This window comes from Onychomys torridus, chromosome 21, assembly GCF_903995425.1.
Source record: "Onychomys torridus chromosome 21, mOncTor1.1, whole genome shotgun sequence".
Classification (NCBI taxonomy): domain Eukaryota; kingdom Metazoa; phylum Chordata; class Mammalia; order Rodentia; family Cricetidae; genus Onychomys; species Onychomys torridus.
The window spans coordinates 23,763,137-23,788,254 of NC_050463.1; the positions used below are offsets into that span (position 1 = coordinate 23,763,137).

At 43.7% G+C, this 25,118-nt stretch overlaps 3 protein-coding genes and 1 pseudogene across 4 annotated transcripts in view; 2 read left to right on the plus strand and 2 right to left on the minus strand.

Annotated features, from left to right (window-relative positions):
- LOC118571494 overlaps nt 1-7,881 on the plus strand; it is a 29,228-nt pseudogene extending 21,347 nt beyond the window's left edge.
- The window catches only part of Arhgef33 (Rho guanine nucleotide exchange factor 33), an 88,728-nt gene extending 73,455 nt beyond the window's left edge, over nt 1-15,273 (minus strand). The window contains exons 1-2 of the mRNA XM_036171133.1: nt 15,218-15,273; nt 4,022-4,093 (exon numbers count right to left, since the gene is read on the minus strand). The gene's annotated coding sequence lies outside the window, so the exon portion shown is untranslated. The remainder of the gene's footprint in view (nt 1-4,021; nt 4,094-15,217) is intronic.
- Morn2 (MORN repeat containing 2) lies at nt 15,185-23,175 on the minus strand. Of its 2 annotated transcripts, XM_036171136.1 has the most exons (5): nt 22,778-22,904; nt 19,519-19,572; nt 19,042-19,148; nt 17,570-17,706; nt 15,185-15,408 (listed from the first exon to the last, which is right to left on the minus strand). In XM_036171136.1, the coding sequence occupies exons 4-5, from the start codon at nt 17,704-17,706 to the stop codon at nt 15,306-15,308; spliced, it is 240 nt and encodes a 79-aa protein (XP_036027029.1). In that variant the 5' UTR covers nt 19,042-19,148; nt 19,519-19,572; nt 22,778-22,904; the 3' UTR covers nt 15,185-15,305. The 2 variants fall into 2 exon arrangements, with proteins under 2 accessions (XP_036027029.1, XP_036027027.1); XM_036171134.1 differs by lacking the exon at nt 19,042-19,148 and having other exon boundaries at nt 22,778-23,175.
- Dhx57 (DExH-box helicase 57) overlaps nt 22,657-25,118 on the plus strand; it is a 57,906-nt gene continuing 55,444 nt past the window's right edge. Inside the window, exon 1 of the mRNA XM_036171131.1 lies at nt 22,657-23,060. The gene's annotated coding sequence lies outside the window, so the exon portion shown is untranslated. The remainder of the gene's footprint in view (nt 23,061-25,118) is intronic.

The following is a 25,118-nucleotide window of genomic DNA, read 5'->3' on the forward strand; positions in this document are numbered from 1 at the left end:
CTGTAGAACACAGAATTCTCTTGTGTGTGGAAAACAAATGCCTTCATGTCCTTTATTCATGTTCCTCTGTCACTGGGCACGCCTCTCAATGGATGTCACCCTTATGGTTAATAAGTTCTTTCCCTAAAGAAAGCCACACAGAGTTTCATTTGTTCATATTAATAGCAAGGAGACCTGTTCTTCTTATTTCATAATTAATGAGTTGGAAAAGAGAAAACTTGGGGGGGGGTGGGCGTGGACTCAATGGCTTTTTACCTAAATTGTAAATTTTGTTTTAAAAAAATGTTCACTATCCAAATATGTAGACTGAAAGTCTTGCACAGAACTATGGTTTGCTAGAGACCAAATGATTCTTTCTATTAAAAAATTATAAACACATTATGTAAAGCCAGGTGTGGGGCACACATCTGTAATCCTAGTCCTCAGGAGGCCGAAGCAAGAGGATCAGGGGTTCTAGGTCAGCCTAGGCAACACAAAAGCTGTGTTAAACAAAACCAACAAAAGGGGAGGAAGACATGATATACACATATTAATGTGCAATATATACAAGTTTACTTTTTGAAGACTTTATGGCACCTAAGAAAAATTTAACTTAATAATAATATTTTAATATTTATCCAGTGAAATGTCCTTGAGACCTTATGAAGCCACCAGAAAGAAGTAGAGGGTGAAACCAACATTTAGGATTTTAGTTAGGTATGTAAGGTTAAGTACAGGCAAACAGAAACGAACCAGGTAGGCCATTATACGGAAACCTTGCTCTGCGCAGTAAATTACGGAAAGAATTACCCAAGGACCACAGCTCACGCTGAAGTGTTGAGACCCTGACCCACTGCACCTCTTTCCTACTGGTTGCAAATGACTGTCTGGAGCTACTAGATACAGAAGGAAGGAAGAAGCAGACTTGGGAGTGAGCCACCCACCCTAAAGGGCTGACTCCAACCTGATTGTGCAGACTCCCTGCAGCCCACAGAAAAACGTGTCATCTGAAATTTAAGTCTTTTACGGGTGGTTTCTGAACTTACCTTGGTTTCCCTTGTAAAGCATCAGCCTTTCAACTAGTCTCATGTGATTTGGGTGATGTCTTTCAAGGAGCAGATTATTTAGCCAGTAATCCCAGCCTGAGTCAGGAGAATTTATCTTTTAACTTTTATTATTTTCATCTTTTATAGTGTTGGGGATCGAACCCAGGGCCTTGTGCATGCTAGATAAGCACTCTACCATTGAGTTACAGCCTCAGTCCTCCCAGTCTCCTGCTGGGACCCACAACAAAGACAGTCAGAGCCAGGCATGGCGACTCATGTCTGTGACCCCAGCCCTTTGGAGATGGAGGCAGGAGGATTGGGAGCTCAAAGTCATCCCTGGCTACACAAATTTGAGGCTGGTTTGGGATATCTAAATCCTTGTCTCCAAAGCCCAAAGCTGGGGCCAGTGAGGTGGCTCAGCAGACAAAGGTACTTGCTGTCAAGTCTGATGTGGGACTCATATGGTAGACGGAGAGAACTGGCTTCCACTAGGTTGTCCTATGACCTCACATACACCTTGGTGCACACACCAAAAATGTAATTCTTAAAAAGCACAGGTGTCTTGGCTCTCTGTCCTCTCTGGTCTCTGGGCTTCGTTGATGCTACACCCCTGGTGACACACACACACACACACTGGAAACTCCCACCCCCACCCCACCGCCAGAATTAGCTAGCTCTCCGGCTCCTGGAGTCCTTCAAGATTCCGGGTGTCACTTTTCCCTGGTTTTCATGACCTGTCCCCTTTTACAGTTGCTCTTACTGATTGTTTTGTGTTGTTGAGACAGGCTCTCACGTAGCTCAGGCTAGCCTTGAACTCCTGGGCCTCCTGCTTCCGTTTCCCAGGTACTAGGATAACAGGTGGTCAACACCACACCTGAAGTTCTGCTTTTCTGTTATAGCATCTGCCCACATTCTTAGGATGATGCTTATATCAAATAATTAATTCAAATGCCTCACTTATAGGAGATCAGGACTTCATATAAATCAGGGTGCCCATAGATCTTATGGATAAACTTTTAAGTAGATTCATTTCTTCTGGGGAAAGGATTTAGAGCTCATCCCTGTCTCTCAAAGGAGTCCATAATTCCTTCAAAAATCCCCTGCAATGGATTATGGGTCCCTGGAAAACAGTGAGGTCCATTCTCAGAGTTTCTGCCTGAAGATGCCCCGTGCTTGCTGAGTGAGAAATCTTTAATGTTGATTTTTCTTCTGGTAAAGAAACATAGTAAATCAACTTCCTCCATTCATGGTTTTCTTTTTCCTCAATCTCATGGCAATCCCCCTGCCTTCGACTCCCATTGCTGTGATTACAACATGTGTTTCCACCACACTGGCTGAAGGCAAAGTCAGGCAAGGATTCATGGGAAGCACTGACAGTGTGAGGAGACGGGGTGAGAGGTGGGATGGATCCTCAGGCTTGAGTTACTGTTCTTCTTCATTAAATCTGTTTATTCGCTTTCCAAAACGTTTTCACTCCTACATTTTTTAATGTATGGGGCGGTGCAAGCACACCACTGTACAGATGTGGAGGTCAGAGGACAGCTTGTGAGCGCTGGTTCTCTCCTTCCACCACACGGGTCACGGAGACTGAACTCAGGTCATCAGATTTGGTGGCCAGTGCCCCCTCTCAGCAAGCATCTCACAGACAGGCCTGTTTATCTTATACTAGACACTTGGTAGTTTTGAATTTTTAAAGTGAGCTTTTAAACTGTTTTTTTTAATGATTTATTTATCTTAAATTACTTTATTATTTTATGTGTGTGTGTGTTTTGTCTGTATATGTTGTCCACCGTGTGTATGCAGTGTCCACAGAGGTCAGAAAAGCGTGTCGGATCTCCTGGAACTACAGTCACAGACGGTTGTGAGCTGGCGCGTGGGTTCTAGGAACTCAAACCTGGGTCCTCTGGAAAAGCAACCAGTGCTCTTAACTGCTGAGCCATCAATCTCTCCAGCTCTATGTCCACTTACTTTTTAAGACAAGTCCTTACTCTATCGCTCAGGCTAACCTAGAATTCACTATGTAGTCCAGTCTAGCCTTGAACTCTTAGCAATCCTCCTGCCTCGGTCTCCTTAGTGCTGCTGGGCTTACACCTGCACAGGACTTTTCTAAGTATGTCAACATTTAGCTTCAAATCTTAGCTCTTCTATTTATTTATTTGTAATCCTGGGAAAGGTAGGAAGTCTTTGGACTGGGCAGATTGGTCAGTACTTGCTAGGCAAGCAGGAGAACCTGATGATGCACATCAAATGCCCAGGACTGCCTCTCCCACAAGCCATCTGTCACCCAAGTGCTAGACAGGGATAGAGACAGGCAGATTCTGGGAGCTTGCTGGCCAGTCAACCTGACTGAAACCGTGAGTGCCGGGTTCAGTGAGAGACCCTGTCTCAAAAAACAAGGTGGAGAGCAACAGGGAAGATGTCCAAGGTTGACCTCTGGCCTACACATAGGCAAATGCTCCTGCATATTCACGAGCTCACACATGTGCACCCACACACCCCACACACAAAATAAAAATTCAAAATGCAAGTTCCCTAATTTTGGTAAGCCTGCTTCCTCAACTATATATGCCCATTATATGAGTTGTCTAGTCCATATGGTTATTATGTGATAAAGTCAGAAAAAGTAGGGACTCAGAACACATTAGCTCAGTGTCATCTCTCCAGGGGGGTCCTGCAGTCCCCAATGACACCCCAAACAGAACTCTATTAAAACAGTTCATTCCTTGTCAATATTATAGACAAGCATTCACACATACAGTAGGAGTCTGAAGTAACATGGCTGGTTTATAGAGTGGCTAATATTTCTGGTTGCCACCTAAGGAAATTCTGGTTTGTTTAGCTGATGGTTTTCAAACAGAGGCTTACAAAATTCTCCCACTCCATTTTTTTTTTTTTTTATAGCATGCTTCTATTTCCAGAAGGATCGCTGCCCAGCACCGCACAGTCTCTTTATCTGTACTCCCACTAGAAACAAGGTCTTGGCGGTTTTCACTCACCTCGTGCGTCGTCTCCAGGAGGAGACATCACATCAGGTTTTGGAAGTCTTCTTTCTGATTACTCTAGAGGGTCTATAAAAGACAAAATGCCGTTGACAATGACAGCTACCTTATATTCTATACTATCCTTTCCCCGTATAACCGTGTAATGAAATCTTATTCTATCTGTATTTCACTGTTAAAATTCTCTAATCATTCAAACTCACATCAAGTTAAAAAAACAAAATCAAGTCCTTGTGTCTCTTCCCTTCTGAGTTTAAACCCTTTGGAGTAAATAAACAAAGCAAATAAATTCCCATGCACTTATGCCTTTAGCTCGACTACCACAGAATGAATTACGGGCTTTGCTCCATCAAGAGTTCAGAGCAGTTGATCTGACCCTAAGACACTGAAAGTCACAAATCCAGGGTTGCTTCCTCAGTATCCAACACTAACTAAGTCTCAAAAAGCTACTTACAGTGGCAAGTGAAATATAAGTAGTTTTTCCATAGAGGACTAGTTGAGGTGACCTGCCATAAAAATGAGGTTCAAATTAAGTTGGAAAACACTCTGTGATTTGTATGGTTTTGTTCGCGGTGTGGCAGATTCCAAGTCAACAGATTTTTAAAGATTTTATTCTCTGAAGTTCTGAGACAATTTAACTGCTTGCTGCACCCCCGTGGGAATAGCTGGGAGGAGAGCAGCCACACTCACCTCTTCACAGAGGCTGGAGGGGGGAGAAAATGGGGACAGGGACCCCGTGACTGACAAGCCACCGTCATCATTTGGTCAAGAGTCACATCCTTCACTCCGAGAGAACCTGTGTTTACTGCCAACTCGGCTTGCTCTGTTTTAGCTTTTCCTTTAACCTTACTATAAATCTTTCCTTACAATGTTGGCTTCATACAGTGTCCTTCATTCTGTTGGGTTTTTTTTTTTTGGTTTTGTTTTTAGGTTTTTTTTTGGGGGGGGGGTTGTTTTTCTTGAGCTGAGGACCGAACCCAGGGCCTTGCACTTGCTAGGCAAGCGCTCTACCACTGAGCTAAATCCCCAACCCCTAGTGTGTCCTTCATTCTCAAGGCTTGAAAGTGGCAGTGCCCAGCCTGATACTGCAGCCATCCCAGGACTGATCCATCTTCCTCCAAGCCCAGTTGCCGGTCAACAACCCCATTAAATGGTGATATTCCCCTTGCTCCCTCATCGTTAGCTTTAACCTGCAGTCCAGATTTTATCCACGGGGAGAAGCCAGCAGCAGTGTGGCTTCCTCTTAGGAGAGAAGACACACCTTTCCTCGCCTTGTCTCCTTCCCTCTGGTTGAGTACCAATGGGCTGAGTGGAGCCCTGGTGCTCTTTTGGACTGAGGGGGGAGCGGTATACCCTGCATGAGCGGCACAAAGGACCCGAGTCCCTCATTGGACTAACTGATCCAACAGCTCTGGACTGGCTAAGTCTCCATTTTTGCCTGCTTAATTTTTTTAGTAATATGATAAAGAAATATGTTTAAAGCCCTGTTATCTCAGCTTTTCCCATCATATACAGATGAATCCAGTCCTCACTGATATGCTAGCCCCCTAGGAAACTAGCTAGAAAGAAGAGCTATTTTTACTTCTAGAACATTCTTTCACCTTCCTCTGAGACTGTGATTTCTACTTACAATAACGATCTACTCTGCAATCATCTAGTTCATGCCTCCAGCTCTCATTTTATCCCTTCCCTGTTCACTGCTCAAGGTTTACCACTCATTCACTGGGGCTCTTCAGCCAGGAACTTCGGCCACTCTTTGAGGAAAAGAAAGCCAGCTTGACCAAAACTAAGATTTCCATCTCTACCAGGCAGTGGTGCAGAGGCAGGTGGATCTCTGTGAGTTCGAGGCCACCTGGTCTACAAAGCGAGTTCCAGGACAGCTAGGGCAACACAAAGAAACCCAGTCTCGGAAAAAAAAAAACACTAAACAAACAAACAAACAAATAAATTCCGTTTCTTTGTAGGTTACAGAAAAACAGAATTTCTTGAATTCAACAGTATTTATTAAGCCCATATAGTGTGGAAGGTGTGTTCTTGGTGGTGAGAGACGTTTTTTAAAATGACGCTCCTGCTCCAAGGAGCCTGCAGGAAAGATGAGCCACGCAAATAACTAGGACCCACAATGCAGTGTGAAAAAACACAGTAAGTTCAGAGGACCAAGGAGGAGCGCTCCACCTTCAGGAAGACAGGCTTTGAGCAGAGCTTTGCAGGAAACAGTAAACAAAACAAAAAACCAGGATCACAGGAGACCGCTGTGCAGAGCACGAGCGGATGTGCAAACCCTGGGGAGCAGGAAGTAGCGTGGGAGGAAAGTGTGGACGGGCAGACTGGGGGCCGATGGAGGGCCAGGAATGTCTGTTTGGAGGCTGGCATGCAGCGGAAGAGAGTAAGGAGTCGCTGAGGTTTCTAAGCAGAGGAGCAACAGGTCAGGCTTTGGGTAGGCGGATGACCGGAGTACACCACAGGGAAGCCAGCAGCAAAGAGGCCAGTGAGGAGGCCCCTTTCCTAACTCAGGGAAAAGACACCAATGGCCTGAATTTTGAAAGCTACTGTTAAAAAAGGAGAGCACGGATGAAAGTGGCCAAGTGGTCCTTGCTTAAGAAGTTGAGTTGGGGGGTTGGGGATTTAGCTCAGTGATAGAGCCCTTGCCTAGCAAGGGCAAGGCCCTGGGTTCGATCCTCAGCTCAAAAAAAAAAAAAAAAGAAGAAGAAGAAGAAGAAAGAAATTGAGTTGGACTCCAGCACAGATTCAGAAGTAAAAAACAAAAAACATAACAGTAACAGATTTTACTAAATTAAACTGACTGGAACTGAGGAACTAAAGCTGGCTGGATGACATACTGTATTAATGAACTTCGTGTGTGCACAGTATTAAGAGAGCCGTAGCTTCATTGTTGCCAAATGTCACTTGGAAATGCACCGACTATGCTGGGATTTAGGAAAGGTGGCCGCAAACAGCCTTCAGAAAGACAAACACTGCCTGGTGGGCTGGTGCACACCTATAATCCTGGCGCTCAAGAGGCTGAGGCAGGAGGATTTGCACAAGTTAGAGGCCAGCCTGGGCTACATAGGAAAAGCCTTTCTCACCTCCCCCAACAAAAGAAAGAAATACAGTAGGGCTAGAGGCATAGCTCGGTGATAAAATGTTGACCTAGTGTGTGCAGTGCCCTGGGCTTATTCTTGAGCACTGGAAAAGGTGTTGGAGGGGACTCCCAAGAAATATGGCCATCAGCTTAATAGTGGCAGGACATTTTACACAGCAGGATCCCTCTCCCCACCCTCAACAGAGTCTTACTGTGTAGTCCACGCTGGCCTGAACAGAAGTCACCCTGTAGCCTAGGCTGGCCTTAGCATACGATAATCCGGCCTCAGGGGTTCCCTCAGTTCTGGGACATAAGCTACTTTAGCTCCTCCTCCATCTCACACGTTATCCCTGTACGCATCTTTATGGACCATCACTAATCACCTCACACTCTATAAGAAAGTCAGGGGAGGGGACTTTTTAAAGAGCAGGAACAGTTTGTAATAGCTGCTTCTTTATTGCTCACTCCAACCATGCCAGCAGAGCCTGGGGCACCATGGAAAGGACTTGGCATGAACCCTTCAGTAGTTTCAGGTTAAGTAGGTCCCGAAGACGAGTTCAAGACAGGCACTCCCTCATCTTAGGAGAAATGCCATGGATGTCTCCAGATGGACAGACTCCAGCACCGCCCAGCAGCCACTTTCTCCTCTCTTGTCTGATTATTCTAGGAAGATCACCTCTTCCTCAACAAGGCAGGAACCAGCAAGACTGAACTCTCCAAGCTACGGAGCAGAGGAAAGTCCCCTCTGCTACTGAGCAGCTCGTGCCCTGTTTAGCATATCTTATTTGGGGCACTGAACATACCTTAAAAATAAAAGGAAGGTTTTCTTTTCCTTCAGCGACAGTAAAGTGGATTCTGGTGCTTTCTTGGGAGCCTTAAGTGATTAATCAAGTCGTAGGCGCCTGACCACAGGAAGGCACCAGACGCTGGTTGGCCAGCCTTTCTGTCTTAAGCAAACTGGGTGGCTGGGGGAGGGGCTGAAAGAGGACAGAAGCCCCAATTCGGCCCTTTTCCTGAGAGAAGACTAGAAAGAATCATTACCTTAATGATTTTTACATTTTATAGAAATCCAGAAACTAAGAAAGACATTAGGCAAATCATACGTCTGTCCTAAAATCAAAGTCAAATGTTCTTTTTAAAGGAATAAGGTATCCTCCACCTGTAATCCCAGCACTGGGGGGGTGGTTTGTGCAGGAGGGCACAAGTTCAAGATCACCCTGGCTACCCATACAGCTTGAGGTATTCCAGCCTGGAACACATGAGACCCTGTCTCAAAAACAAACAAAATACCAAATGTTCTTCATCTCGCTGTCTGTGTACGCATGTACGTCTGTTGCAGGGGGGGATATTAATTGGATTTCAAACCACCTACAAATATGAAATTGCACACAAAAATGTTTCATTTTATTTTTCCTTTTTTTTTAAGGTAGGAAGACTATTTTCAAAGATCCTTGAAACCCCCTTTGCTTCCTTAAAAGCTAAGAATGACGGTTATTTAAAGAAGTGTTGGGGGCTGTTAGAGGAAGCAGCAGAAGGAGGTAAGCAAGGGAGCACCCTGACTTTGTCTAGGATTTCCTAGTCTCCCTGAGGTGCAGGACTCTGGAGAGCGGAGAGGAGGAGGGAATAACGAGAACATGGGAGTCTTGGCATTTCTGCTCCAGAGAAATCAAGTAATGCTTCACCAAAATGTGAAGTCTTGTCTTGGAACTTCTCTGTTAATGCTTAGCTTGAAAACATTTCATTTCTGTTTGTGTTTAAAAGTTAATAGCAGGGCTCAAGAGTTAAGAGCTCAGTGGTTAAGAGCACTGACAACTCTTCCAGGGAACCCGGGTTCAATTCCCAGCACTGACATGGCAGCTCACAGCTGTCTGTACGTCCAGGATCCGACACCCTCACACAGATACATATGCAGGCAATACACCAATGCACATAAAATAGAAATAAGTAAGTAATGTTTTAACAAAGTTAATGACAGGGGCTGGGATATCGTTCAGTGGTAGAGTATTTGCCTATCATGTATAACATCCTAAATTTAATCCCCAGCACTGAAAACAAAATTAACAACAGTATGATCTTCCCTTCAAAAGCCTGAGTTTTCAAATAGGTTTAGCATTTTTCAGAGTCATGGTATCAACACAATACGAATCCTAATTAGAGTGAGTGGAAACTGTTTGGGGATAAAGGTCTCAAAACCCTTTCTAATAGAAATGACTGACCATTATGTTGAATCCTTCCAAAGTAACCTTCACTAAAATACCAGTATTCTGCATGACATGATTCTGTATTGAAAGGAGCCACCCGAGGAAGACAGGACACAAAGACGAGTCTGTGCATCCAGATGCTACTCCCTCATTATCTAAGACGCATGGAACCACCGTACTAATCATTATGGAATCAAAATAAAATGTGCAAGCTTTCAAAACTAGTAAGCTTTTGAGTGAAACCTAGTTTGTTTGTTTTATCATACCCAAACCCCCATGCACTGTTTGAAAATGTGTCACAGATAACTGCCACTGTGTAATGGACTCATCCGTATAAATGCTCAATCTGTTACTGTACGTAGAACACAGAGCTCTGACAAAAAACTCCTCTACCCTCCTTCTTTGTCAGAGAGGCATGAAGTAACCGTCCACCAGCCCCTGATTTTTCTCATGCTTTAATTATTCTTAATCCCAAAGAGGCATGCCTGTGTTGGCTTAAAACTGCCTTGTAAATCTAGACTTCTATCGTCCTGTCTTTAAAACTGTTCTTAAAAGTTAATCCAGCTTCAACTAAATGTGCAAATGTGCAGAACCACTTCAGTCCCCAGACATTTCATGAGCTGACAGGCTGCAAAAGTAGATTAAGACATAATATAAACACTAATCAAGAAATGAATGACTGTTTTACAAATGGTAACTCCTGAAGTAAAAGCTACTTATTTGAATGTCTGCTTTAAATGAATGTTACTATATTTTGAACTTGAATTAGTACACCATAGATAAAGACAGACAGCTTTTGTTCTCTTATAAAAATATTTTCCCTGTCCACAGCTCTTGAGGCTCACACTTACCCCATGGTCCTTGCTGTCCTTAGCTCCTCCTCAGATCAAGGCTTATCTGGAGTCTGAGAGAACTTAAAGATTACAGAAAGACACCCGTGGAGTGGATCGCTTTCCCTTGAAAGGAGACTGTCATACGCTAACAGGCTTTTAAATGAGGGGACCGGGTGTCTCTTCTAATTACATAAGCTCCAGGTCAGCTAATCAAATAACTGAACCTGAGTCTGCTTTCCAGGGGTGAGAGGGAAGAACATTGCTTCAGGGGACGACCTCGGCATCTTAGAAACCCAAGGCTCACACCACGAAGTTAGATATTTGAAAAGTAAAATAGATGTCGTGATACCTTAAATACATTGAAGAAAAGGATAAGGAGAAATTTAGCTCGCTGCACAGCACATGCTTTTCTACAGAGTATTCCCAGATGTTCTGAACAGGCATTGTGTGCCCTGGACATTGACACCTTCCTCTCATCTCACTCAACCGTCCGGCATTGAGCTCCACACAATACTGTACATTGTAATAGTATTTAGTTGAAAGTAATCCTGGTTAATGCTAAGCAACACATCCAAAAATGTCTCATTTTTTTTTTACTCTATGTTGAACACTATAGTCTTCTGCAATGAATAACAAAGCTGTTATGAGAAAATAAAAATACCATTTTAACACTTCAAAAGATATTTTTACTCAAATTTATATTAGTACACTAAAAAATACAAAAATATTTTTTATGTCAGTGACATTGAGAAACACATTTACAATACTTTAAATGAAATATGACACAGAAGTTACTCATTTCAACACTTTTTTTTTCTTTTGGGTCAGTTTTGGAATAGTTTCAGCAAATCAATCAATCAATCAATCAAATCTTTAATGTAATTTTAAAACTATAGAATGACTTATACTATTTTGGTAATTTTTCCATTCAAATTATTTCATTTTTTAATCGTACATATTTATAGGTACAGTGAAAATAATTCAGTAATGTAGTTCTGATGCTTTTAAACATATTTTATCTGGAAAAGTAGCTTTCTGGTGTCCTAGGGTTGTAGCTTAGTTAATATTTCTGGGCATAGGCTATATAACTACAGATTTACATTTTAGAAACTGAGGTATAATCCGTATACTGTACATAAAATTGTCCCTTGGAAGTGAGTAATTCAGTGTACCTTAGTATATTGACAAGATTCTTTGATGGTTTAAGACTTTCATGCATGCATATGTATTTTGCTCAAATCCCCCTCATTCCCTCCCCTACTGACTCCCACCCTAACTTTCCCTCATGTGCTCTTATTTCAAGCCGACTGAATCCATGGATGTGCCCGAGTGACACCAGCCTTACCAGACGGTGTGAGCATAACCAACACCTAGCGCCGGTGCACTCCATTGTGCCTGGCTCTTTTGTGTGTGTGTGTGTGTGTGTGTGTGTGTGTGTGTGTGTGTGTGTGTGTGTCCCAGGTCAGCTTGTGGGCAATGCCCTGGTTTTCTCCTTACCTGCTGGGTCATCTCCTTCCCCTTCTTTCTTTCTATTTTGTCTTTCTGAGACAGATACTTACTCTGTGGCTTAAGCTGGACTGGAATTTATATAGCCAGGGCTGGTTTCAAACTCACAATTCTTCTGCCTTTGTCTTCTGAGTTCTGGGATACAGGTAAGCACTGTGGCATCCAGCTTGGTTTTCTTTTTTAATTCTCAAATTAGTAAGAATTCCCTATATATTTTTCAGATTAACTTTTTTTTTTTTTTTTGAGACAGGGTTTCTTTGTATAACAGCCCTTGCTGCTCTGTAGACCAGGCTAGCCTCGAACTCACAGAGATCCACCTGCCTCTGCCTCCAGAGTGCAGATTAAAGGCGTACACCACTATTGACTGGCTTCAGATGAGCTATTTTTAAGAAAAGACTTTATTTATTTATTTATTGTGTGTGTATGTGCAGTGTGTGTGCACGCACAGGTCCCCACAGAGGCCAGAAGTGGAGTCGGATGCATGGAGCTGGAGTCAGAGGCTTTTGTGAGCCCACTGATGTGGGTACTGTGGTCTGAACTCTGGTCCTCAAAACTGAGTGCCAAGTGCTCTTTATTGATGAACCATCTCTCCAACCCCAGATTACCTTTTTGAAATAGGACTAGTCTATAGTTTGCGTTACTATTTAGAGATTCTGGTTTAGTATATGCTTCTTGTCTATTTTTATATTGGTTGCCTGTGACTTTTGGTGTCATACATAGAAAATCATCACCAAGACCAAGGTCATCCCATATACCACATGGTTTATACACCTAAGGTGTAAAGATGATTCAACATATGAAAGTCAGCAGTGTGATAGAACGTATGAATGTAATAAAGGATTAAAAAAACACAGGCTCGGGGCTGGAGAGATGGCTCAGCAGTTAAGAGCACTGTCTGCTCTTTGAGAGGACCCAGGTTCAACTCCCAGCACCCACATGGCAGTTCACAGCTGTCTGATTCCTGCATACATACTTGCAGGCAGAAGACCAATGTGTATAAAATAAAGCAGCAACAACAACAAAAAAATAAAAAAAATAAAAAACCAAAAACCATGCTCGGGGCTGGGGAGATGGCTCGGCCTTCAGTGATTCCTGGTCTTGCAGAAGACCCAGTTTTGGTTCCCAGCACCCACACTGGACAGCTCAAAACTGCCTGAAACTCCAGCATGAGAGCTAATTAATGTCTTCTTCTGGCCTCCATGGGCATCTCTCCATACAAACCCCCATAAGATTAAATGCATATATCTTAAAATCACATAATTGGCCGGGTGGTGGTGGCACACGCCTTTAATCCCAGCACTTGGGAGGCAGAGGCAGGTGGGTCTCTGTGAGTTTGAGGCCAGCCTGGTCCACATAGAAAGTTTCAGGCCATCCAGGGCTGGGGAGGTAGCCCCGTTGGTAAACTGTTTGCCTACAAGAATGAGAATTAAGCTGCACTCCCAGAAATCACATTTTAAAAAAGCCTCCCAGAAATCACATTTTAAAAAAGCCACACGCAGCACTGTAGGATTTTTGTTTGTAAAGACATGAAACTGAGAGTGCTTTTGTCGCGGTGGGGGATGCTGGAGGAGGGGAACCGACATGGGCTGGGGGTAGATATGCTCAAAATACAGTGTATATGCATACAGAATTCTTAAGCAATACATTTTAAAGTATTAACACACACACACACACACACACACACACACACACACACACACACCCCTTGAGTACAGGGACCAGGCATGGTGACATTATGTCTTTAGGCAGTGGATCTGTGAGCTGGAGGCCAGCCTGGACTACAGGATAGATGTAGATGGAAAGATGGTTCAGAGATTAAAAGCACAGGTTGCTCTTCTGGAAGACTCAGTTTCAATTGGCAACACCATCTGTAATTCCAATCCCAGGAAATCCATCGCCCTCTTCTGGCCTCCACAAGCACTGCATGCACGTAGTGCACAGAGGTACATAGAGGTAAGATACCCATATACATTAAATAATACAAATTTTAGAAAAAGAAGGAAGTTCCAGTTCAGCCAGGGCTACATGTGATATCTGGGTGGTCTCAAAAAGAAAAGAAAGATAAAGAAGGAAGGCAGAGAAAGTAAGGGAAGGAGAGAAACAAGAAAAATATGTAACTCAGTGAAAACTTGGACTGGAAACCTGAAGTAGATGTTTTGCCAAAACAGATACAAACAGCCCTGTGAGCATGCCAAATGCTCAGTTCACAGATCACTGGGGACTGAGACCCAAACCACAATGTGGTACCACCTTGTACATAGCAGGATGGCTGACACCAAAATCACAAAACTCTTCTGTATGCTAACAAAATGAAAAGCAAACCTAACGTGCAGGACTGCCTGTAAAGCTGGCATGCAGGAGGTAGAGGAAGGACAATCGTGAGCTGAGGCTAGCCTGAGCTATAAAGTCGAGTGACAAACCATTTTAGACAATATAACAAAATCCTCTCTTTAAAAATTCAACCAACTGCCACCACTACCACCATGAAAGACAATGTGGTTAAGGGTGTGGAAAAAGTTCAACCCTCACACACTGTGCGAAGGAACACAAAATGGCGTCAGCAACAATACACTGTACTACGTTCTTGTTTAAAAGACAGATTTCGCCGGGCAGTGGTGGCGCACGCATGTAATCCCAGCACTCGGGAGGCAGAGGCAGGTGGATCTCTGTGAGTTCGAGGCCAGCCTGGTCTACAGAGTGAGATTCAGGAAAGGCACAAAACTACATGGAGAAACCCTGTCTTGAAAAACCAAAAATAATAATAATAATAATAAAATAAATAAATAAAGACAGATTTCATGTTAAGCTTTGCCACAATAGTAAATCAATTTGGTGGTGACCAACAGATTGCATAACTGTATAAGATAACTTGTGAAAAATTTTTTTCTTCCAAAAGAAACCCAAAAGCACACACTGAGGGGGGGGTGTGACAAAAATTGAGGTACAGAGTTAGAATTGAGCCACGATCTGAACAGAACTGCTCCATTTTTTTAAAAAAAATGCATAAACTTTGAACTGATTCACACAATTTATTTAAAGTTATTTGCTAATAAAAACAAAATTCAAGAGTTGGGTAGATGGCTCCTTGGGCAAAGGGTGTCCGTGCAAACATGAGGACCCCGAATTCACTGTCCAGGCACGGTGGCATGCACCAATAACAACAGTGCTCAGTTGGGGGGTGGGTACAGAGACAGGAGGATCCTGGGGCTCACTGGCCAGCCAATCCAGCAGAAACTGTGAGTTCCAGGTTCAGTGAGAGACACTGCCTCAAAAATGAGGTTAAAAAAAGTAATAATAAAATTTAAAAAAAAATAGTTGAGTATAGTGGCAAACACCTTTAATCCCAGAACTCAAGGGGAAGAGGCAATGGGTCTCAGTGAGTTTGAGGCCAGCCTGGTCTACATAGTGAGTTCTAGACCAGTCAGGGTTATATAGTGAGAATCTGTCTCCAAAATAATTTCTTTTCCTTGGGTGAGAAGTGATTGAAAAGTACTTCTGGCTTGAACACGCACTTGAGCACACACAAATTCAGAAAAGCATAAGTGAATGGCAGTTTTATTGGTGAACTTACAGAGGGTGCAGGGCATTTCAGCTGAAGGTGTAGTGGCTTTGCCAGCGGGGGAGTTGCAGTGGCCTCGACGGCACTAAGGCAAGCAGATCTACATGTAGAGCTTTAGTCTCAGGCCGGGAGCAGCTGTGAAGTGGAAGTTACCACTCCACTGCAGGCCTTGGATATCCGTGTACTCCCCCTCACCTTCCACCCTGCAAAAGGGACAAGTGAGCTCGCTCAGTAATTAGGACGGGACATTTACATCCAGACACACGCTATCTGGCCTTGCATACTACACACCCTGTTAAGACATTTTACCTCTCTGCTTCCAGTTTCTATCAAGAACCAGCACCCTGCTTCCATACACTAGGAAAACACACTACTTCAAACAAACACTGTCTGTGTGCACACTCTGGTGCTCATGGTTTCAGGGTCAGATAAACTAACTTTACACAAAACCAAACAGTTGACTCAAACTTGAAAATTGTGTATTGGTTATTTGGCTCAATAACCCAAACATTCATTTATTAAACTAATATTTCTTTTTTTGTTTGTTTTTTGTTTTTTGTTTTTTGTTTTTCTGAGACACGGTTTCTAGCTTTGCACTTTTCCTGGAACTCACTCTGTAGCCCAGGCTGGCCTCGAACTCACAGAGATCTGCCTGCCTCTGCCTCCCAAGTGCTGGGATTAAAGGCATGTGCCACCACTGCCCGGCCTAAAAAAATATTTCTGCATAATCAGCTCTGTTTGAAGTGCTGTACATGGGTAGCGTTCTTTTGGCCCCACTGGAGTGGTGAAAATACACTCATCTATGCAAACAGGCTTCATCCCACACATTGGCTCTTTCTCCCTTTATTAATATCAATGGAAGGAGTTTATGTCCTCATTATAGACCTGGAGTCAAAAGAGGTGAATACTGTTCTGTCCTTTTAGAAATGGATCCACACTGACTTCCTAATGATTAGGTAGTATTTCCATCTCTAGATCTATGGAAGGGAGATTTATAAATGAACTTTATTTTCTTTTGAGACAGGGTCTCATGTAGCCCAGTTTAGCCTCACTGACCTTCTGAGTCTCCAGTTTCAGCCCCCGGGGGGCTAGGATTACCGCATAGGCTGCTATGCCTGATTTTATGGGGTGCTACGGTTTGAACCTAAAGCTTCATACCTGCTGGACAAGCACTCTATCACTAAGCTGCATCCCCGCCCAATAATGAACTTTCTGGTGGCATGGTATTAAGTGACATTAAGCTTACAAAGCTGTACTCCTGCTTTATTTCCGTTTCCCCCCTGCAATCACATGCTCAGAAATGACAAGAGCAGGTGCAGTTCCAGTTTTAACATTGTCTAATTTTGCTTACACTTTAAATGAGCATAATAAAACTGCTCACACACATCAGGTAAGAACGAGATAGATCATCATGAAATTAACCACAGGCCCACTTTTTTACAAATGCAAATTGAGATACTTTAAGTGAAAATTATTCTTGGGTTAAATTGGCTCAAGAATCACACATTGTCCACTCGCTCTGCACTAACAGAGACCACAGAGGCTGTGTTAAAAGTCTAATCATCAAAACTGGATGGCAGTGACTCATGCCTTTAATCCCAACACTGGAGAGCCAGAGCCAGGAAAATGACTGTGAGTTTGAGGCCAGCCTGATCTATATAGAGAGTTCCAGGACAGTCAGGGATACAGAGAGAAATCCTGTCTAAGAAGAAGAAGAAGGAGGAGGAGGAGGAGGAGGAGGAGGAGGAGGAGGAGGAGGAGAAGAAGAAGAAGGGAGAAGAGAAGAGAAGAAAAGAAAAAAGTCTAATAATCAACTAGGTGTGGTGTCGCATGCCTTTAATCTTACTTTAAACCTAGCACTTGGGAGGCAGAGGGAGGTAGATCTCAATTTGAGGCCAGCCTGGTCTACAGAGTGAGTTCTGGGATAGTCAGGGTTATACAGAAAAACCCTGTCTGGCGGGGGTGGTGGGGTGAGGATGGGGTGGCTAATAATCTTTACAAAAATGATAATCCATTTTGAAAGGTTACATGATCACAGCTTCCCCTCTTTCATCCCCCAACCACTAAAATAACTCAGCCTTTTGTGGAGATCAAATGTGCCATAAAGATTATTTAGTGCTGGGCGGTGGTGGCGCACGCCTTTAATCCCAGCACTAGGGAGGCAGAGCCAGGTGGATCTCTGTGAGTTTGAGGCCAGCCTGGGCTACAGAGTGAGCTCCAGGACAGGCACCAAAACTACAGAGAAAACCCTGTCTCAAAAAAAAAAAAAAAAAGAGTATTTAGCATTAATTAAATACACTATTTAACAAGCACAGCTAAAGAGGATCTTTTAGAATTATAACTGTTCTTAAATTTTAAGGTTACCTATTTTCATTGAAATTTCCAGTGTACTTTGCCCCAGTTGGAAATGTGTAAGTCCCCAGTCCATGAAACATATTGTTCTTAAATTGTCCTTCATACACGGCTCCTGAAAAATGCTCAAGTCTTCCAAAGCCATTCATCTGTAACAAAGAAAATGCTCAGAAACCAATCTTCACTATACACACACAAGCCAATCAGAAACATTATCCTCATCATCTTTTTATCACCCCTTGTTTCCACAAAAGTAGACCTTCTTACCATTTTTTTCCCCTGTGTCTTTCTGTGAAGCCTGCTAAATCAAATGTTCTGGATCTGGGGTATCTGAACTTATGGGGGGCCAAGGTGATGATAAACAGGATCCTCAAGATATCTAAGAACATCAGAAGTCTTAAAGAGCACCTGGCGTCGTCACTTGAGAAAACAGTACACAGCAGCTGTTAAGAATGTGAATTTGAGCCGGGTGGTGGTGGCGCACGCCTTTAGTCCCAGCACTTGGAGGCAGAGGCAGGCGAATCTCTGTGAGTTCGAGGCCAGCTTGGGCTACCAAGTGAGTCCCAGGAAAGGCGCAAAGCTACACAGAGAAACCCTGTCTCGAAAAACCAAAAAAAAAAAAAAAAAATGTGAATGTGGCTGGGCGGTGGTGATGCACGCTTTAATCACAGAGGTAGGTGGATCTCTGGGAGTGCCTCTGGGAGTTCGAGGCCAGCCTGGTCTACAGAGCGAGTTCCAGGAAAACAGATAGATAGATAAATGAGATGATAATAACAATAATGTGAATTTGGGGTGGAGTGATGGCTCAGTGGAAGAGGTGCCTACCACATAACATGAGGACCTGAGTTTCGAGTGGGAAGTCAGGCATGAGACTGTAGAAAAGGCTCAGTGAGTTAACGTGGGTGCTCAAGCCTGACAACCCAAGTTTGATCCCAGGCACTCGCATGGTGGACCGAGAGAACCATCTCACTTACGCCGGCACTCACACGTAGATAAACAGATGTAATGATTTTTTTAAATGTGAATTTGTGTTCAAGTAGAGCTGGGTACACATTCCTACTTTAGCATTTACCATCTGTATAAGAAACCTGAGTCAGATTTGTGTCATCTCTAAAAAAGGAGTATTAATGGGACCCATCTCATGAGGTCGTCGAGATTAAATGGGAAAAAAAATTAATGTGTTTGGCTTTAATGGGAACTGAGAAAAATAATAATATTAGCTCTCACCATAAGCTTAATATTATGTATAGAAAACAGATGCTAAGTACAACCATTCATCTTCATTATAGAGGCTAGTTGAAACACAGGTCTCGCTACGTAGTCCAGGAACCCGAGATCCTCACACCTTGGCCTCCTATGTGACGCCATTACAGCTGTGAGTTGAGAAACTAGCTTTAGTAATTTTGACTGACACTGAAATGCTTAGACTCATTTAACCCACAGGATTATTTATCCACTAGCAGACTTAGCGACGATAATGATACCTTGTCATCCTTCCAGCTTCCGGTGTAGACAATCCCGTTAGGAGTGGTGTGGACGCCTGTTCCGTTCCTCTCATAGACCCCAGAAGGAGTTCTGGTGCAGTCACCATCTAACGAGGAAGGGGGCCTGGAGCTTTGAGAAGGGCAGCGCAGACTAGATCGACTCCTAACAGTTCTGTAGAAGCCTATTCACAACTGGCCCCCACCCCGTGTGTGGGTTTTGCTGGGTCTTTTGTTTTCCTGCTTCCTGGGACTAACTAAGGGCCGGGATGGAAGACAGATTCCTCGGGTTTCTGCGAGATCCTGTCTAGATGTAACAGTTTTGATTGAAATGTCTATGCAGCTATTGGGATGTCTGTTATTTCGTTTAAGTGAAATAATATACCAATAACAGTTTTATAAAATGAGTTAGTCTTGCTTTTTTAAAACTCTAAACTATTGAATTTTCTGTATGAAAGGGTAATTAAAATGCATGCTTACCATACTTGTCGCCATTTGGAAATATAAACTTGATCTTATACACTTCTGAAGATGCTTTAAGAGATTGAAGAAAATAAAGGTAAGTCTGAATATTTTAATGTCACAAAACCTGCAATAAATGTGTTTTCAGCACTATTCAGGTAAATTCTCTTCACACAGTCAAGCACCTCCAGATGGGCATTTCCATTGTCTGGTGTAGAGTCCTGAGAAAATAAGTAATTTTGCTAGATGATCTATTTTTATTTACTTCTTAAAATTTTATTAGTATAAAATTCACTTTTTGGTGGGGACAGGATCTCCCTAATGTAGCCCTATCTGGCTTGGAACTCATTAAGTAGATCCTGTCTTGAAAAAAAAAAAAAAAAACCAAGAAAAAATTTGTTTTTTTGTTTTGTGTGTATGGGTGTTTTGCCTGAATGTGTGCGTGTACATTGCATCTATGCCTGGCAACCCCAGAAGTCAGAAGAGAGCAAAAGATCTCCTAGAACTGGGATCACAGATGGTTGTGGAGTCACCATGTGGGTGCTGGGAACTGAACCTCTGCAAAAGCAATACAGACTTTTTTTTTTCCTTTGGTTTTTCGAGACAGGGTTTCTCTGTGTAACAAATACCCTTGGCTCTCCTAGAACTCTCTCTGTAGACCAGACTGGCCTCCAACTCACAGAGATCTGCCTGCTTCTGCCTTGCGAGTACCACCATTGCCCAGCCAGCCATTATTTTTAAAGATTTATTTTCTTTTATTTATTTTTGTATTTATTTAATTGTTTGGGGTTTTTTTGTTTGTTTGTTTGTTTGTTTGTTTTTTTTGAGACAGGATTTCTCTGTGTAGCTTTGGAGCCTGTCCTAGAACTTACTCTGTAGATCAGGCTGGCCTCAAACTCACAGAGATCTGCCTGCTTCTGCCTCCCGAGTGCTGGGATTAAAGGTGGGCACCACCACAGGCCAGCTTAAAGATTTATTTATTTTATGTGTATGAGTATATTGTTTGCATGCACGTATATGTGCCACATGCATGCCTGGTTCCTCAGAACTCAGAAAAGGGCATTAAATCTCCTGGAACTGGAGTTACAGATGGTTGTGAGCCATGGTGTAGGTGCTGGGAATTGAACCCAGGTCCTCTGCAAGAGCAACAAGTGCTCTTAACCACTGAGTCATCTCTCCAGCTCCAAATACTATTATTTTTGTATTGTTAGGAACATGGCCTTGGGACTGATAACCAGAGTCCCTTAGGATAGAAAGAGCTGGGTTCTTGCTCCAAAGCCACAGCTCCCCCAGGCCCTGACCCCAGGCTGTTGCCGGCTCTTCCAAGCATATTTCTGGCTTTAGAGAAGGTGCTGTCCTCTGTACATCAGGACCTCAGGGAGAGCCTGGGGGCAGCCCAGCTCTCAATTGGAAATGTAGAGATACTTTTAATATACGAGGTTGTGAAGGGACAGAGACACAAAACTGCTTTATAAGTGTTTAACAATGCTTATCAGATTACCAAATCTGCTTGCAACACCCTTGGGACTCATGATGTTCTCTCCCTGAAGCAGGCCTGTAGATGCAACCGGCTTGTTAAATAAGAAACATAGATCCAATTGTAGAGTTACCTTTACACCTTGATTCATTATTTCACATGCCTGTCTTCTTTGGCTGAGAAACTACCTCTCATTCTGGAGCTGGAAACAGACTACAGTATTCCATGCTCTGGCATCATGCTACCTAGAAGCCCTCATTTTCTCTGGCCTAAGGCTTACCCCCTCAATTTCATCATCCTCATATTAACTAAATGGATGAACCTATCTATACCAGCCATGAAGGCTAGTGTCGAATTCTAATTGTTATTCTGTAGCCCTGGTTCAGATAAGGCCTCTCCAAAGTCCTTATTTCTTCTCACCCCTAAACGCCTCTAGTCTCAGAACTCAGGGTCACACTAAAACAACACTTTTGTCCTTGGTCTCTTATCACACTCAACAAAAACACTGATCGCGGATCAGTTAAATCTCTTTCCTCATCCCGCCACCTTGGCCAGGATAGAGTACTAACAGGAAAATGCCTATGGAGAGGATGAATGGCTTTTCAGACACAACCATCAAACACCATCGATCGTACAGGAAACTGAACAAGCAGTCCTCAACTGCTCTTCAAATGTCCACGTCTTGTGCGGTTTTATTTGGGGGGAACTTTTTTTTTTTTTTTTTTTTTTTGGTTTGTTTGCTTTTAATGATGGTTTTTGGCTGATATTCGTGAGAAAGCAATGCTTTGTACCTGGCCACCACTGAAAGGGGATCCCATCTAACGGAGCACATTGCTTTAGGAGCTTTGTCAAGCCATTAGGCCCTCTGCTGGAAAAGTGGAATCAAGTCTCCCATGCCTTTTGTGTCCTCTAGTGTCACAAAGGTGGGGTATCGACGATGTATCACACTTGGTGAATGTAAAACACCTTATTCCTTCTTTATGATATGCAATTGTAGCTTTGTCAAAGGCGGTTTTAATGATATTACTTAGAATGTTTTCCTTCCAGATTATGATTGAGAAGCTAATAAAAAATAAATAAAAATACGGTGCCAGTACCCTAACCGTCACAAATCTGTGCTGTTTTCTGGTTGTTCGGTGGTGTTTTGTTTGTTTTGTTCTGTTTTTAAGGTGATCCAGGACGTTTACAATTTTGTTCAGATGACTGTGGGACCTGGAAAAGCTGATGTTATTATCGATGCACACATACTGCTATTATTAGTCTTTATATATATTTATATATATATATAAATAGATTTATAAAAAGATGTATATACCTATAATTTGAATTTTTTGAAAACTTTAGCTGCACTATCAACTTTGGGGGAGGGAAAAGTACCCCGTTTTTACCGTGCTGCGTGGGCACTCAGCAGAAATCAGCAGCCATATTAGTCTAGAAACATTCTTCTCCTTTGGTACAGGGGTAACTTCAGCGTATTAAATAGGTAAGGCTTTGTGCGCTGGATTGCAGAAACTAATAAAGTATTCTCTAAATACAGGGATGACGTTTCCACATTCAAGACCCTGGACGGGGTGAGCTAGCAGGAACCTCTGTGATTGCTACGATCGGGCACCGTAAAAAAAAAGGAAACAAATCCGGAGAGATAGACACCGAGAACCAAAGACAGACTCGGAGGCCCTCGCCATCTCTCCGGACTCCCGGAGGCCGGCCGGGGGGCTCCTCCACCCCAGGGGCTCCGGGTCCACCCGCTCCAGGCAAAGGCGCCCTTCCCCCAGCGGCCTGGGAGGAAGCCGCACTCACTTGACGGAGACGGGTTGGACAGACTGTCGCGACTCTGCGATTCCCCCTGGCTCGCCAGCTCTGCGGCCTGGCAGGGAGCTGGGCGCTAGGACGGAGCGGGGCTCGGTTGCCGGGGCGACCGGGCGACCTCTCACCCGGAAGCGAACACGCCGGGAACCAATCCGAAGACGCTTGGGCGGGGCGGCGGCTGCGGGTGAGGTCGGAGAGGGAGGCCGAGCCCAGCTCGGACCCCGACCCTGGGTGCCGCCTCCTGAGTGCCGCGGCCGGCGACGCTGCAAGCCAGGTACGGCCTGACGTGGCGTGTGCGGGGCCGCGCGGGGTCCGGGTGGCCAGGCTCGCCTCCCCGCCTCCCCGCTCCAGCGATCGCATCCCAGGACCGTCCTGCCCCGGTGTGTCCCTGCCTGTCAGCCCCGGGCCAGTGAACCCAGGACCCGCAGGATCCCCGAGACACCCTCCCCCGCCCCCTCGGGACCTCCAGACCCCGGGACCTGCAGCCGAGGTTGTCCACGCACGAGGCTCCGAACAGGGTTGGATTGGAGGGGCTCCAGCCCCATTTCCTGTCCGTGGCTCCGTGGCGACCCGAGGGACTGTTTGGGGGAAAGGGTTGGAGAAGATGTGTGTTGAAGAAAGGAAGCTTGCATGGCTCGGTGTCTGAATGGAGCTCGGTGATGCATAGTAATCCGAGATTTGCCTGGGAAGCGTGTGGAGTGGGTTCGGTTTTCCTCACCCCAGCTTGGGGATGCTGTAACGTGGGAGCCAAACTCGGGTGTGAAACAAAGGATCCTTTTAGAGCCAAACTTAGATTCGGTGTCTATGGTAAAGAAAGATGAAATCTTCCCAGACCCGGTAGATAGTGGATTATGCAACCTGATTTGTATTCTATAGGAAACATCTGGTAATGTTGGAGTATTGGATGCCACTATAACCATTAAATCTTGGTTCAGATTTCTGTGTGAAAATCACAGCGCCAAGTTGGAAATGTAACCTTTTGTGTGTTGGTGTGAGGCAACTTGCCTTACGGAATCTTTTTTGCCTTTTTCTGACCCTTTCTTAGTGTATGAATTAACCCGAACAGGGTGGTTTGAGTGATGAGATGTTTGATGTGTGTATGTTTTCCTTTCTTCCTAAATTAAAAAAAAAAATGATATGCAATTATTTATGTAATTCTTCTACTCACCTGTTAAGCGTTTAACACCTTTTTTCTTTCTTTTTTTTCTTTTTTTTTTTTTTTTTTTTTTTTTTTTTTTTTTTGTGAGTGATGTGAATCCAGTGCTGTCTTAGAGAACTTGTAGTTTGGACTTATGATGTTCTTACCTAGGGGGATCTGGAATTAGAAAGAAATTAAAACACTTGAATTTTAAACCACCACCCTCCTCCCAACAATGTTTCTCTTTGTAGTCCTAGCCATCCTAGAACTCATTCTGTAGACCCTGCGGACCTGGAACTCAAAGATCCATCTGCCTCTGCCTCCAGAGTGCTGGGACTAAAGGCGTGTGCCACCACTGCCCAGCGAGTTTTAATTTTTAAATTGAAAGAGGGCATTATTTGTGTTTTGTTTCTGTATTTATGGTGTTTGGGCATTGGGGGGGCCCTACCCGTCACGGAGAAACTGTCCTTACAGAGCTAGCTAATGAACAACACACCAGTGAAGCTGCTGTTCTTATAAAAACTAACCAATCTTGGGTTCAAATCCCAAACCACAACTTTTATCTAACTTTCACACTCCAGCTAATCACTGTCGCTAACCTAAGTCCACCTGAAGTCAGGTACCACAGCTAAGGTGAGAGGATGTAGTAGGGGAGCTAAACTCATCAGTTATCAAGAAGATTGTTCTAAATGCACACACACAGAACATTCCACCGAGGCCAGATTGCCCTGATACATATATATTTTCTGCACTATTAACCCAAACCAGAAACAACACTTCTTTCTTAGGAGTTAGTGTCCAATCCTGCTACAAAATCTCCCAGCCGCAAATACTTTTGCGTCATCCCAATGGAGTTTCAGTGTAAACAACGTATGGCTCCGCCCCCCAAATTTTTGAGCCATTGCCTTTTTTTTCCTCTAACCTGCACAAGTATACTCGTTTCCTAATTGAGGTACTGGTTTCTCTTCATACACACTCTGGTCTTATCCCAACATCCAGTCCCTGGACCTCCGGTTGATGTTCTGAACTTGAAACTTTTGCATCTGCCATTGTTGCTACTCAAAATATTCTTTTCACTAAAGTTTCATGGCTCACTCTCTCCATTTGTTCATGTATCCGCTCAGAGGTTATCTGGAGAGGTACTCATCAACGCCTCTGTAATAGCCTTGGTTAGGTTTTTGTTTTGTTTTGTTT

What these genes read in the sequence shown, in the direction of transcription:
- Morn2 (XM_036171134.1), bottom strand. Translation starts at nt 23,146, where the DNA reads ATGCGATCGCTGGAGCGGGGAGGCGGGGAGGCGAGCCTGGCCACCCGG. An exon ending in GTCCAACCCGTCTCCGTCAA is followed by an intron (nt 19,573 to 22,777) that starts GTGAGTGCGGCT and finishes AATCTCTTAAAG; the next exon opens with CATCTTCAGAAGTGTATAAG. An exon ending in TCCAAATGGCGACAAGTATG is followed by an intron (nt 17,707 to 19,518) that starts GTAAGCATGCAT and finishes TCTTTGTTACAG; the next exon opens with ATGAATGGCTTTGGAAGACT.